Source organism: Myotis myotis, unplaced genomic scaffold, assembly GCF_014108235.1.
Source record: "Myotis myotis isolate mMyoMyo1 unplaced genomic scaffold, mMyoMyo1.p scaffold_m19_p_10, whole genome shotgun sequence".
In the NCBI taxonomy this organism is placed as follows: domain Eukaryota; kingdom Metazoa; phylum Chordata; class Mammalia; order Chiroptera; family Vespertilionidae; genus Myotis; species Myotis myotis.
In genome coordinates, this window is record NW_023416314.1 from 55,882,623 (window position 1) to 55,898,573 (window position 15,951).

At 39.8% G+C, this 15,951-nt stretch overlaps 1 protein-coding gene across 2 annotated transcripts in view; it reads left to right on the top strand.

The window, feature by feature from the left end:
- NELL1 (neural EGFL like 1) overlaps nt 1-15,951 on the top strand; it is a 706,205-nt gene that overhangs the window by 334,645 nt on the left and 355,609 nt on the right. For both annotated transcript variants that reach the window (XM_036325664.1, XM_036325665.1), the window contains exon 13: nt 3,351-3,476. In XM_036325664.1, the coding sequence (XP_036181557.1) occupies nt 3,351-3,476 (126 nt within the window). The remainder of the gene's footprint in view (nt 1-3,350; nt 3,477-15,951) is intronic.

The following is a 15,951-nucleotide window of genomic DNA, read 5'->3' on the forward strand; positions in this document are numbered from 1 at the left end:
ACACCCTAGTAAATTCTCCTTTCCTCATCCCGGAATGACTCTTTAATACCTTCTCCCTTTTCCTTAAACATACAGCACCTCCTCTCCTTCTCCCAATTCTCAGATGTCACTCCCTCTTTTCATTTCATTGAGAAAATAAAAACAAGCAAAGAAGAATCACTTTACTCCCTACCACCAAATATGCCTCTTCCCTTAGTACTTGCCTTCAAACTTGTAAAGATGACTTGCTCCATTTGTGCACTGGAGATCAACTCCTCCTGCCTTGTCTAGAACTTGGCTCCTGCAATGATCTCTCTCTGCTACATCACCATTTTTCTTCACTCATCCTAATATATAAAAATCCAGGGGCTGTCATGACTTAAAGGACCGGACCAACAACCGAACAGCAAGCTGGTGGTGGGAGTCAGTCTGGGTCCTGGCCAGCACGGCGGGAGGGAGCTCTGGGCCCCAGCTGCGGCACGGTGGTGAGAGGGAACTATTATTGTAACAGATCTATTATTAAAGCTACCTTTGGAAATACTATATCTATAGATAATATTAAAAATATGTCTAAATGTGCAATTCTCTGTCCAAAAAATGAGCACGTTCAAAAATTAAATGAATAAATTTTGGATATACTCGATGGAGATTTTCACACATATATGAGTGATGATTCCATTGATTCAATAGGTAATACTGAAAAGGAAAATTTTCCCAATGAATTCTTTAATAGTATTACTTCTTTGGGAATGCCGCGTCATAAATTAAAATTGAAAGTGGGTGCAATCATCATACTACTGAGAAATCTTAATAGTAAATGGGGTCTTTGTAATGGTACTAGATATATTATCCAAAGATTGCGACCTAACATTATCAAAGCTGAAGTATTAACAGGATCTGCAGAAGGAGAGGTTGTTCTGATTTCAAGAATTGATTTGTCCCCATCTGACACTGGCCTCCCACTTAAATTAATTCAAAGACAGTTTCCCGTGATGCCAGCATTTGTTATGACTATTAATAAATCACAAGGACAAACTCTAGACAGAGTAAAAATATTCCTACCTGAACCCGTTTTCGCACATGGTCAGTTATATGCTGCTTTCTCTCGAGTTCGAAAGAGCATGTGATGTTAAAGTTAAAGTTGTAAATACTTCATCACAAGGGAAATTAGTCAAGTACTCTGAAAGTGTTTTCACTCCTAATGTGGTGTACAGGGAGATATTAAAATAAGTTTAATCAATTTATCAGTCATTGTATCAGTGTTGCTTTTACATCATGTTTTTGTTGTTTTTATATCATGTCTTTGTGGTTGTTATATCATGTTGTGATTGTTTATTAATACACTTATGTATTATTTCCATATACATTTTACTAATTTTCTTTCATCTCTGACTCTTCTATTATAGAGAAAGGGAAAATATCAATATTAAAATATTTCCTATAATTAATTCCCTTTTAATGTGCATGAATTCCATGCACCAGGCCACTAATATGGAATAATTTCAAACAGCATACAATCATGCTGTGATCTTTTCCATCTTTGAACAAGACTCTCTCTCATCTCCAAGTCTCCCTACAGCTCCTACCCAGCTTTTCTTTATGGGAAAATATCTCAAAAGGTTTGCCTTGTTTTTCTGTCTCTACTACCTCATATTCCATTTTCTCTTTAATTGACTCCAGTCAAACTTTGCCCCATTCCTTTCCCCAAACTACTCTTATTAGGTCAAGATTAGCAGTGAACTGCTTGCCAAAGGCAATGGTTACTTCTCCCTTTATTTTATTCAACTTCATAGCAGCAATTGACAAAAGTGATCATTATACTTTTCCCAAAACACTTTTCTTCTTGACTTTCATGATATTCACTCCTCTGTGAAGCAAAATGTTTAAGGAACATCAGGAGCCAACTTGTTAAAGAATTCAAATGCCCTGACTGCCAGAAAAATCTGACTTCCATCTCATGCTCCTGTGTAGTTACTATCCTATCTCAAATATCTGGGCAAGTTCCCTCCACACCCTTGCTTGATGTTATCTTATATAGTTTTTATATTCCTGTTGTTCATTTGTTTTTATTATGCATTGTCTTGGATCACTAGTGGAAGTACATGGTATTGTGCAGATAGAACACTTTGTTCATTGCATGAATTATTTCACTAATTTCTGCTGTTTTGTTCTTATATCATAGTTACAGAAGTTTTGCTGGTTCTCCCAGGCCTCAATTGCCCACAGTATTTATAGGCTGACAGATCTTTAGCATTGAATAGAACATATACTTTTACTCTTAAAATAAATAGATTTTAAAATGGGAGTAATGCTATACTTCACTCATGGAACTATATGTGGATTAAATTAGATTCTATCTACCTATCTATCTATCTATCTATCTATCTATCTATCTATTGATAGATAGATAGATAGATAGATAGATAGATATAGATATATAGATATAGACATAAAGCAGTAGGTTCCTAACGGACCCATATGACAAGCTGATAAGGATTCTGGGACTCACAGTGGTTACGTGCAAGTCACAGGCTAGTAACTAACAGAACCAGAGCTAGAACTCACATTTTCTATCTTGGGTTCTCATGCTGGGTTTATATCTTTCCCTCTCTCTGGCCATCACACACAAGCAGTATGAGTAAAATGAATATAAAGTCATTTTTGAACACAACCTCCAAAATACTAAACTCTGTATTTAAGTTTGTAGGCTATTTTAATTTTTATCCTGGAGTTTTATGAGAAAGCAGGTGATGCTCTGACCTCCATTATAAACAAAGTTTTTTGTTATTGAATCAGACCATTATTCTATCCTGTGGGATAGATCTCCAGGTCAAGAGATGAAAGACATTAATTTGCATGAGACAGTAGTTGCTATCTGTATTCACATTGCAACATGAGAGAAAGTGGCTGTACCATCACTTTGTAGCAGATGGATTAAAGCATGTCTTAGTAAGACACACAAGTGGGAGGGGATATATTCCCCTGATCTTGCTGATAACAGCTATACCATGTGCAGTAGATACCTAATAAATATTAATTAGTATCAACTCACTGGACACAGAACAATTTGATTTTGGACATTAAATCAAGCTCTCTTGATGGTGAGAGGTGAGTAATATTACATTTAGTCTTTATATTTCTTGGGCTTTTAATTGTTGTGTTGCACCTTACATTTTTTGTGAAATAATTTTTGCCCAAGATTGGATCTAATGCTCCAGCCGAATTTGCCTTAAACTTTTGTGTTTAATGCATCTTGCTTTTTCTCTTGATTTCAATGAGCATTCACATCTTCTAATTTCATTGGAAGATGATTCCACTTTGGTTTAATAATTCTACTAACAGAATATTGCATCTTTTTTTCTCTCTTTCAGATATTGATGAGTGTGCAGCTAAGATGCATTACTGTCATGCCAATACCGTGTGTGTCAACCTTCCCGGGTTATATCGCTGTGACTGTGTCCCAGGATACATTCGCGTGGATGACTTCTCTTGTACAGGTGAGCAGACATCAATCCGAAAGGATATATGCACCCCTATGTTCATAGAAGCACAATTTACCATAGCTAAGATTTGGAAACTTCCTAAGTCCCCATCAGCAGATGAGTGGATTAAAAAACTGTGGTACATCTACACAATGGAATACTATGCTGCTATAAAAAGGAAGGAACTTTTACCATTTGCAACAGCATGGATGGAACTGGAGACAATTGTGCTAAGCGAAATAAGCCAGTGGGAGAAAAATAAATACCACATGATCTCACTTATATGTGGGATATAATGATCAACATAATTTAATGAATAAGAATAGATCCGGAGACAAATGGTAAAGGAGTGGGGGTTAGAGAACAACCAAAGGACTTGTATGCTTGCATATTACCATAACCAATGGACACAGACACTGGGTTGGTGGGGGCTTGCCCGGGGTGGGAATGGCTGGGGAGGGGGTCAATTGGGGGAAAAGGAGACATATGTACAACTTTAGACAATATAAAAAGTAACTAAAAAAAAAAGAAGCTGATTCAACCCTTCTCTGCACCACATCTGTGTTGTTCCATTTAACATCAAGTGTACTAAGTACAATTTTTGCCTAAATTGTCTTTCTCTTGCATTATTTACCCTAACCTTTTGAGAAAAAAAAGTGATAAAACATTTTACCTGCAAAATTTAATTCCACTCCCTGTATATCTGCCTGTGGATGTGAGCATGCATGCATGGGTGCATGATTTGAAGTTGAAGTTCCAGTTGCCTGTAGTAACACGGAGGGGCATAGAGACATCAGTTCTAAAATGTATCAAACTATTTTCCTTCCATCATAATGAAATGTTTTTGCATCTAAGAAGATGAACTTTGTTCCCCCATTGGGAAAGACTAGGATTAAATTTAAAGGAAAAGTAGGAGTACCTGGTGGGCAGGGATTGGGCATATGGGATCAAATCAAGACTAAAATGGGAATCCAGGGACTGTGTTGGTGCCTTTGTGACAGTAATGCTGGCTTTGTGGGGCATTTGGTTTAGATTCCAATATTCTTTCAATCACATATATGGAGTCATGAACAGTAAATTGGTTAAGGGTGGTGGAAGATTTTGAGGCTTTCTTCTCTTGGTCAAATGTCTTTCAATGAGCAATCTGAAACCTATAAGAAAAGGGCCTGGTGAACACAAGATTTTAGTCATGTTGTACCTTTTGCTGATCCTTGCATCTTTCTCTTTATCCTGAAAACATTGGCATATAAAAGCTGGATTCTTCACTGAGAATGGAATGCCACTCCTTTTTTCATATATTTTATTCCGAGTGACCTTTTGGGAAGAATAAAAAGTTGCACAAGTTAGGGAAGCAGCCACACCACTGGTGTGGTTCAGTTGACCTATGAACCAAGAAGGCATGGTTTGATTCCCTGTCAGAGCTCATACCCAGGTTGTGGGCTTGATCCCCAGTAGGGGGTGTGCGGAGGCAGCTGATCAATGATTCTCACTCAGCATTGATGTTTCTCTCTCTCTCCCTCTCCCTACTTCTCTGAAATCAATAAAAAAAAAAGTATATTTTTTAAAAGTTAGGGAAGCAATGTTTGTATGTCCAAATACCTTTGCCATAGATTGTTGTATATTTATAAGTTACTGTTCTTTAACTAAGAGGCTGGTGAGCTCATATTGATGGAGGTTTCTAATGGCCACAGAAGGCCAAATCTCATTTATCTTTTACCTCATATAACTGAAGTTCCTGGATGGAAGGAGGAAGGAAGGGAGGGAGAGAGGGAGGGAGGGAGAGAGAGAGAGAGAGAGAGAGAGAGAGAGAGAGAGAGAGAGAGAGAGAGAGGGCTGTATACGAGTAAGCACAACATGCTGAGATCTAAACATTTTAAGGGGGCAAAAATCTTTGGGACCTGTAAACCAACACAATGTACAAATCTGTGTTGTTATAGATGACTATTCTCTGTTCTTAATAGTAAATCAGTACCTTCACTTATTTTAATCCTAAAACTAGAAGGAACAGTGCATATCCTCCCAAGGCAGTGGCATCATAACCTATAACTCAATAAACCTTAATCCAGGCCCTGCTGTGTGGAAAGCCCTGTGGAAATTACATCAGCATTCCAGCTCTACCCTTGTTTTTTTCTCTGAGGGAGGAAGGCGGGAGCTGCTGCTTGTTGCATGCCTACTAGGACAGGTGCTCTGGGCACTTAGGCTGTTTCCAAATCTTAGCGATTGTAAATTGTGCGGCTATGAACATAGGGGTGCATATATTCTTTCTGATTGGTATTTCTGATTTCTTAGGATATATTCCTATATGTGGGATCACTGGGTCAAATGAAAGTTCCATATTTAATTTTTTTTTTGAGGAACTCCATACTGTTTTCCATAGTGGCTGCACCAGTCTGCATTCCCACCAGCAGTGTACTAGGGTTCCTTTTTCTCCACATCCTTGCCAACACTTGTTATTTGTTGATTTGTTGATGACAGCCATTCTGACAGGTGTGAGATGATACCTCATTGTCATTTTAATTTGCATCTCTCAGATGATCAGTGACTGAGTATTTTTTCTATATCTCTTGGCCTTCTGTATGTCCACTTTGGAGAAGTGTCTATTTAGGTCCTTTGCTCATTTTGTAATTGGATTGTTTGTCTTCTTATATTCTTTTTTAGATGCCTTAATTCTATCCTAGGACTTAATAGCACTTTTGTCAATAACACTTAAATTTCTATCCAGTTTTAATCTTTCTGCTGAGCTTCTGAATCATAGATTCAACTTGACATCTACACTTAGCTATTTCATAGGTATTTTATGTTAAACATGTATCAGACAAAACTCTTGATCTTTTTTCTCCCATATCTGCAAATCTCCTCTTCCACTTTTCTCCATCTCAGCGAATAAAAGCACCATATACCCAGTTTTTGAGCTAAACACCTAGGCATTATACTTGATTCATTTTGTTCTCTTGCTCCTCCACTGTCAGACCACGTACCAGTCTTGTTGATTCTACTCTTCATCCCCTATCCTAAGTCAGCCCACTTCTGTCCATATCCTGTACCACCAACCTGCTGAGCAGCTGCAGTGGGAACCATTCTGCACTTTCTTCCCCAGTTTTTCTCCACTGTACCTTTCTTCACATAGCAGCTAGAGCAAACTTTTGAAGCAGAAGTTATACAAATTCACTTATGCCGGAGTCCAACCCCAGCAGGTCCAGGGGTCCCCAAAGGTGTAGACGGAGTCGGCGAAGAAGGAAGGACACAGAGACAGTGTTCAGTTGATCAGCAGCCTAGCCAGGATCTCCAGCCAGGATCTCCAGCCAAGTTCTGGTCTGGATCTCCAGCGAAGTTCTGCTGTTTATTGTCTTGTTACATCCGTATTTATCCCAGTTGGTTTTAATCCTGTCAATTTCTATTACAAAGGTTAGGGCGTTTCTTATCTCCATTCCAGGGAGTAAAGATTATGTAGCTTAAGCATGATTGTTTGTAGTGATTAACTACCCACCTGGCACTTAGTTAAGGAGTTTCATCCCCTCCCTGACTTCAGGGAAAAATTCCTACCTGGGGAAACAACCTTTCTAGGAGAGGCATCCCCTCCCTGACTTCAGGGAAAAATTCCTACCTGGGGAAACAACCTTTCTTGGAGAGGTGACCTTGGTTAAAACACACAGCGCTAAGGGGAGCAAACATATTAAGAACAGTATGCTATATACGCCAGGTCCCTTGAAACATATGCTGTGCAGATGTTTCTTTCCTGCAGCGACTGTGTCAAGCAGCAAGGATGGACCGGCTTCCAGCACACTTAAAACTCTCATATACTAGTAGTATCCCATTGCACAGAAATTAAATTCATTCTGCTTATTTTGATATAAAAACCTATATGGTTTTTCTTTCTACCTCTATGACTTTATCTTGTACCATTTCCATCCCTGTCCATTATGGAATGGCTACTCTGACTTTTAAGTTTTTTCCCCATTCAACAAACTTGTTCTGCCCCAGGACCTTTGCATGAGCTTTTTCTCCTTCTTAAAAGATTTTTCCTCTTGATATCTGCTTTTCTTGTCATTCAGATATTAGCCTAAGAGTGATCAGCTCAGAGAGGCTTTCTTTGATTAATATAATTAGGCATCCATTTTTCTGTCTTATCACCTGATTTTATTTTTTTTTTTTTTTTTTTTTTTTTTTTTTTTTTTTTATTTTATATTTTTTAATTTATTGATTTTTTACAGAGAGGAAGGGAGAGGGATAGAGTTAGAAACATCAATGAGAGAGAAACATCGATCAGCTGCCTCCTGCACACTCCCTACTGGGGATGTGCCTGCAACCAAGGTACATGCCCTTGACCGGAACCAAACCTGGAACCCTTGAGTCCGCAGGCTGACGCTCTATCCACTGAGCCAAACCAGTTAGGGCTCACTTTTTTTTTTTTTTTTTTTTTTTTTTTTTTTTTGACCAGTTAAAATATTTATTTTCCTATATTTTTCTTTTTTTTTTTTAATTAAATATTTATTGTTCAGATTATTACATTTGTTCCTCTTTTTTTTCCCCCCATAACTCCCCTCCTCCCAGTTCCCACCCCACCCTCCGCCCTCACTCCCCACCCACTGTCCTCATCCATAGGTGCACGATTTTTGTCCAGTCTCTTCCCGCATCTCCCACACCCCTTTACCCCCCAGGAATAGTCAGTCCATTCCCTTTCTATGTCCCTGATTCTATTATAATCAACAGTTCATTCAGTTCATCAGATTATTTATTCACTTGATTCTTAGATTCACTTGTTGATAGATGCATATTTGTTGTTCATAATTTGTATCTTTACCTTTTTCTTCCTCTTCCTCTTCTTAAAGGATACCTTTCAGCATTTCATATAATCCTGGTTTGGTGGTGATGAACTCCTTTAGCTTTTCCTTATCTGTGAAGCTCTTTATCTGACCTTCAATTCTGAATGATAGCTTTGCTGGATAAAGTAATCTTGGTTGTAGGTTCTTGGTATTCATCACTTTGAATATTTCTTGCCACTCCCTTCTGGCCTGCAAAGTTTCTGTTGAGAAATCAGCTGACAGTCGTATGGGTATTCCCTTGTAGGTAACTGAGTTTCTTTCTCTTGCTGTTTTTAAGATTCTCTCTTTATCTTTTGCTCTTGGCATTTTAATTATGATGTGTCTTGGTGTGGTCCTCTTTGGATTCCTTTTGTTTGGGGTTCTCCGCGCTTCTTGGACCTGTAAGTCCATTCCTTTCACCAGGTGGGGGAAGTTTTCTGTCATTATTTCTTCAAATAGGTTTTCAATATCTTGCTCTCTCTCATCTTCTGGCACCCCTATAATTCTGATGTTGGTACGCTTGAAGCTGTCCCAGAGGCTCCTTACACTATCCTCGCATTTTTGGATTCTTTTTTCATTTTGCTTTTCTGGTTGGGTGTTTTTTGCTTCCTCGCATTTCAAATCATTGACTTGATTCTTGCGCTCCTCTGGTCTGCTGTCGGGAGTCTGTATAATATTCGTTATTTCAGTCCGTGTATGCTTAATTTCTAGTTGGTTCCCCAATATAAGATCGAGGGTCTTATTAGTTTTCTTGTAGATCTCATTAAGTTTATCGGCGGCTTCTAAACAGTTCTTGAGAGACCTTAAAAGTGTAGTTCTGAACTCTATATCTTCCATTGACAATTTTGTCCTGTTTCTTTGTCTCCGCATTTTGTTATGCTTCCTTGGTGCACCCCCTAGTGGTCTTTGTTCGAAGTCTTATAGTTAAATCTTGATTGTTGTAGCTAATTCCAGGGAGGGTTTGACCTCCAGGCCAAGTGGCTATGAGAATCAGCTGTGTCTGCAGTGAGAGAACTTCTGTCCTCTAGGGAGGTGCTAATCTGGCGTTTGCCTGAGGCTATCCGGCAAATGCCTGTTTGCAGGGCTTGGGCGGGGCGGGTCGCACAGGATCAACAGTGTGGGCTAGAGAGAGCAGTTATGGCGGCTCTCAGTCCTGTCCCCAGGGGCTCTGCCTCTCTGAGTCCCAGCACCCACTGCAAAGCTCAGAGAGAAAGCTGCACTCGCTCTGACCGAAGCCAGACAGTCCCGCTTCTCCCGTTTGAGTCTGGGTCCCTAAAGACTCGCCCGGATCTGGAGCTCAGATTCTGCGACTCCGTTCCGATTGAAAACGCCAGCCGCGCCCTCCACCGCCAGCCCGCTCCGCGCACTCCGCACCTCAGAATTTGACTTCAGCACTGCGCCTCCTCTGAGTGTCCGTATGCGTTTCTCTTTCCTCCTAGTTGTAGGACTTCCACTCAGCCAGCGTTCCTGTGGTTCTGGGTGATGTCCCTTCCGTTTTTTGGTTTCACTTTTGAAGTAGTTGTTCAAAGCAGCAAACTCCGGCGTTAACCTATGCCGCCATCTTGGTTCTCCCCCACCTGATTTTAATTCTCTGGACAGTACTTATTACTATCTGAAATTTTATTATTTATATATGATCTTTTAAAAAATTGTGGCTTTCTTTGAGGATGTAAGCTCTGGGAGCAGGGCCCTTTTCTCTTTTATTTATTTCTCTATCTTGGTTACTCAGAACATAAGCTGGCACAGAGCAGTGCTCAATAATATTTATTAAATGAAGGAGTGCATAAAATCACTTGACCTGGGGCTCAATATTCCTTTCTGTAATTTTTTAAAATAAAATACTGTTTATGTGTGCTATATGCCTATAGGTTATTGTAAAAATAAAATTATATACGTGAAAATATTTCCCATGGCACTTATCAGTCAGGATAGGATATTTTGCAGAAATAAACAACCCCAAATATGAGGGACTTAAAAGAAGAAGATTTTATTTCTAGGTCATGCATTATGCCTGTCATTGGTCAATAGGAAGGATGCTGATGCTCATCATTATTACTTTGGGCTACTAAATGCTGAAGTTAGCAGTATTGTGAACATTGCTGGCCATCAAGACAGGGAAAAGAGAGCCTGGAGGGTCATGTGTCAGCCATTCAATGTTCTTACCAGGGAATGATATATATCCCTTCTACCCATAACTCACTGACTGGAGTCCCCAGTCCCCAACCAACTACAAGGGGATGAGAAAATGTAGTACTACCTTGTGCCTAGAAGGGTAGAGAACTAGAAACATTTGGCAAATGGAGCTAAGGAGTACAAAGTGACTGACACTGAATATTTTCTCAACAAATTTTGTTTCCTTTGACATGAGGAGCTGTTGATTAAAATAATCTCTTTTTTTTTTTCAACAGAAATTCACACTATGATGGGAAAATTCATCTAAAAAATAATTATGATATTAAGCACGTTGGACTAAGTACTATGATGGAAGTATAAGACAAATGCATTAAGAAAATGTGCTTAGTTGGGGTGGTGAGCACACAATACAGATGATATATGGTAGAATGGTATACTTGAAATCTATATCATTTTATTAGCCAATGTCACCCCAATAAGTTCATTAAAATGGTAAACAAAGAAAAAGTTGCTTGATTGCCAGAATGGAGTGTTTGGACTGTGTTTTACAAGCCAAGAGGAGCTGATGGAGTTTCCCAAGGCACATGAGCATGTGGTGCCTGGAGGATGTTAGGCTTTTACAGTTGGGACTATAGATGGGAATGAGGAGACCTTGAAGACAAGCATTCTCCCTGCAGTTATTTCTTTTCTAGACCAGATTCAATGATCTCTCTTAGACACTTTCATGGTAAGCTAGAACTCTGACATTTACCCTGGGGTCCAGAAAATAAGTCTGTTTAGCCAATTGTGCTCTTTATTTTCTACAATAGAGTAGGCCCCTGCCTCTAATCTCTGTCATTTCTTTATCTGCAAAGAAGACTTTTTCCACTAAGTGGTTATTTGCCTGTGTAATAAATGAGGTGTATAATAGATGTCTGCTGCCGTGTCTTTTCAGTGTTTCATTTCCAGAAGACAATTTACTGGGAGTAATTGACAAGCCTGAAGGCACCCTTTGTTCACCCTGAGTTCCTGACACAGCATTTATTGTTATTGACATTTCTTATTTCCAAAGATCATTCTCTTCTCTGTCCCAGATCAATTAGTATCTGCTGCCACCGATTAGTTGGTTTTCCAAGTATGTCAAGATCATTCTTTCCCCTTTTTTTGGTATATCATTTAGCCTGACACTAACTTTTTTGAAGTCAATAGTCAGGTTGAAAATTCTATTTGTCCCAAAATTATTGAGCCTATAATTAAAGAAGGTACATCAGCTTTGGTGATGCATCGATTTATTGAATAATTAAGTTATGCATTCATTCACTCATCTACTCATTGATCATTTTATTCTTGTATCCAATGTACAGTTATGAGAGTTAGAAAATATGACCACTGAGATTAGTGGGAAATGATCTCGGTAATCAGGGAGTTCAAAGTTCATGACGCACTTCTTCAAATGAGAAAATTCAAATGTTCATTCACCATCAAAACTGTTCTAATGCTTACCAAATCAATCTCTTTCAAAGTCTAACCCCTGTGGTCCTTGACAGAAAGAATTCCAAAATAGCCCTTCCCAATTCTGTGCACTGACAATAGCCCTTTTAGAAAAACCCCACCTGAGACAGTGAGTGCCAGGCAAAATGCTGGAGAGGAAAGGCAATGTGTCGAACAGAAAAGCAGCTTGAGCTTTTTCCTAGTTAGAAAGTGAAAACAGCCCAGCCAGTGTTGCCTAGTGGTTGAGTGTTGACCTATGGGCCAGAAGGTCAGGGTTTGATTCCCATCAGGGCACATGCCAGGTTGTGGGTCTGATCCCCAGTGTGGGGCATGCAGGAGTCAGCTGATCAATGATTCTCTCTCATCATTGATGTTTCTCTTTCCCCCTCCCTTTCCTGTCCTCTCTGAAATCAATAAAAATATATTTTTAAAGTTTTTTTTAAGAAAGGGAAAACAACCGTATTTCATGAGATAATAAAGTTCTGAGAGATCAACATTGAGGATAATTATCTGACTCTTAAAAAGTATGTTCTAATGTAATTATTCCCCCCAGGGGGCGGGGGATTCCCTGTCATAACCATTTATTTTATATGAGGCTCTGTGCTTTTGGGTAGGAAAGTTTCTCTCAGCCTTTGAAAGGGTGAATCTAAAACACTTGTTCCCAAACTCTGAGCGAGGTTTTGGCCTTGAGATTTGCATGTGAGTCTAAATCATGTTCTCTCCCATAAGAGGTCTCTGAGTCACTCTTGCTCTGTTATGAATTTGGAAACAGAGGAGTGCCCAAAATTGAGTGTGTGTCGGGGGTCTAATCTCTCCTCTATGCCTTTTGATTTCTAGAATGGTCAACCTACTTGATTTATTGGTCCCCGACTTGCATTTATCTCCATGTAAACTCTCATGTTTAGACTGTTTGATAAGATGTTATCATTAGGCACTTGGGCAGCTTTCAAGGAGGATACTTGTGATTTACGACAAAAGCACACAGCAGTGAGACAGGTACTTGACAGTAATGGGTAAGCATTCATTTTTATGCCAAAAACTGCCCATGAAGGTAAGAAATAAAGCGAACAAGTGAGATAACAAATACCCCATGTGATTTTTATTACCTTGCTAAAAGGATTTTTATTTTCTTGATATTGGCATGGGTGAAAGCTGGAAGTAAGTATATGTTTGAAATTCTCTTAGCAAACTTAAAGAGTTAGATATAATCGTCTATTAATTTAATGGTTTAAATTAAATACCTGTAATGAAAAGAGGTTAGGCAACAGTATAAAGACTTAGGAGTAAAAATGAGCTGTTAAAATTTTTAGATGAGTTCTCTGGAAAAGGCTTTATTCCAAAGGTTGCTGAAATACAGAACTCGTTCAAATATGAGATACCTGGTGCTTTCTCATTGAGCAGAGCCATTTAAGATGGAGCTAAAATAGCACAGTCTCTATTTTGATGGAGCACAGTAGTAAATGAACCACTGAATACCCTTATCTTTCAAACACATAGCATGTAGACTACTTTTATTTCAGTGGAAAATACTATATCAAATGCTTTAGAATGCAAAAATCCTTTTTATTAAGGAGACCAGAAAACATGCATTGATCTGTTGGTAAGAAAAGTCAAAATAAGACATGTACCTTTGGATATTTCAAAACCCAACTAGAAGATCCGATGATCGTTATGAGACATTTGCCTTTGGTTTTGATTTCTTTGGCTGGTACATCCGTTTACTTTGTTCCTGATTTTATTTTTTATCATCACCTGAGGATATCTTTATTGATTTGAGAGAGAGAGGAAAGGGGGGGAGAGAGAAAGAGAGAATGGGGGCAGAGAGAGAGAGAGAGAGAGAGAGAGAGAGAGAGAGAGAGAGAGAGAGAGAGAGAGAGAGAAGAAAGAGAGAGGGAGAAAGAGAGATCGGTTGCCTCCCATACAATCCCAACCAGGGATCAAACTTAAAACCTACGTATATGCCCTTTTGGTGTATGAAATAACACTCCAAACGACTCAGCCACCTGGCCAGGGCTTGTTCCTCATTTTAGGTAGTTGACTCTGTTACCCTCCTTCCCCTTCAGAGGAGGAAGGTGCCAGTTCCAAAAGCAGGATTCCAAAATCCTAAATCTGTAGGCCAGAGGTTTTCAACCTTCAACTTAGGTTACATTCATTGGGACATAAATGAACAAGCAGCAACAACAAAAATGGACACCTGAGACCTGTCCCTTAAGATTTGGATTTTCTCTCTGTCTAGGGTTGTAACCTGGCTTCAGTGCTTTTGTTGAAATTTCCAGGTGATTCTCATGTGCACTCTAGGTTTAGAGCCACTGCTTTTGTGGATCAGAGATGGTTGGAGAATGGAGAGAAAATCAGAGGACAGTCAGAGGGAAGAAGAATGACCCTCTCTATTTAGGCCAGAAAAGAATGCCCTGCTGCCCAGCTGGCATTCCTCAGTGGCTGAGTGCCAACCTATGAACCAGGAAATCACGGTTTGTTTCCCGGTCAGGGCACAAGCCCCACATTGGGTTTCAAACTCAATCCCCAATGTGAGGTGTGCAGGAGGCAGCCAATCAATGATTCTCTCTCATCATTGATGTTTCTACCCTCTCTCCCTCTCTCTTCCTCTCTGAAATCAATAAAAATATATTTGAAACAAACAAAGAGCAAAGGATGCCCTGGTACTTACTGATGGTGGATACACAGGTCAGGAGGGACTGCAAGCAGAGACTGGGATGTGTCCAGGAGGAAGGGTCCTGCCTCCGAGTCTACCCTGTAGGATGTGTAGGTCTCTGGAGAGAGAAAGCCGGTGGGATGCCTATGCAGGTGAAGCCTCATGGGGAGATCCCTAATCTCCTATTGGGACATGACTGCTGTGAAGCCTCCAAGCCTAAAGGTAATTGGGATAATTCCATGCTGATCTGTGTGTTTCTTGGGCCAAGGACCAGAGACTGCTCTCTCTGTGCCAGTGTCTTGTCATTTGGGATCCTCTGCAGCCATGACATAGCCTGATGGAAGCAGGGTGTACTACAAATGAGATTTTGTGGATTATCCAAAACCTTAGGATATTTTCTCATTAAAGAGGCTAGTTTTCTAAAAATATATTTTTACTGATTTCAGAGAGGAAGTGAGAGGGAGAGAGAGAGAGAGAGAGAGAGAGAGAGAGACATCAATGATGAGAGATAATCATTGATTGGCTGCCTCCTGCACTCACCCCACTGGGGATCGAGCTTACAACTTGGGCATGTGCCCTGACTGGAATCAAACCCAGGACCCTTCATTTTGCAAGCTGATGCTCTATCCACTGAGCCAAACCAGCTAGGGTGAGACTACTTATATTTTTAAATCCAAACAGGTGGTTATATTAAAAATATGGCATTGATTGGAGGAGGCAGACATCATCCCTGCTTTTCAGTGTGAGGGGACAATTTTTGTTTCAGCCAGAGTGTGTGGTACTAAAGACTAAGTCACAGCTGCCCAGGCTGAGTGGCTTACAATGAGGGGGAGGCAAGCGAATGAAGACACACCCTGTGATGCTTTGCTTGGCCTTAAACAAAGACTCCCCCGCTTTTTAAAAACAAGTTGGAGTAGTTCACAACTTTGGAACAAAGCCCAGGAGGGAGTCAAGAGAGCAGTGCCCCTAGTACTCTATCTATTTTCAGGATTTAGAGAACCGACAAGTCATAAAATACCACAAACATATCACGCTTGCCTCTCAAAGCTACTGAAGTTTTGAATTTACTCCACTACTGTTTGAATAGGATATATTCCATCTCTTCTCTCATCTCTTATTTCCTCTTGACTCTACCTTTGGGTGTGTTAATCTGTCTTTCCCCCTGGAATCTTATTTTCTTTACCTTTACATTAGCTTTATTTATGTGTGTGCATTTTTCCTGATGACCGAAACCCACAGTGTTGAGTTAAATAAGAGATGCAGGGTAAAACATGCCATAAAACAGAAAATGAGAGGTGTTGGCAAGGCTGGGGAGAAATTGGAACCTTTGTCCACTGTCAGTGGGACTATAAAATGGTGTAGCTATTTGCAAAACCAGTTTGGCATTTCCTCAAAAAGTTAAAAATAGATTAAAAGTCACATGATCTAGCAG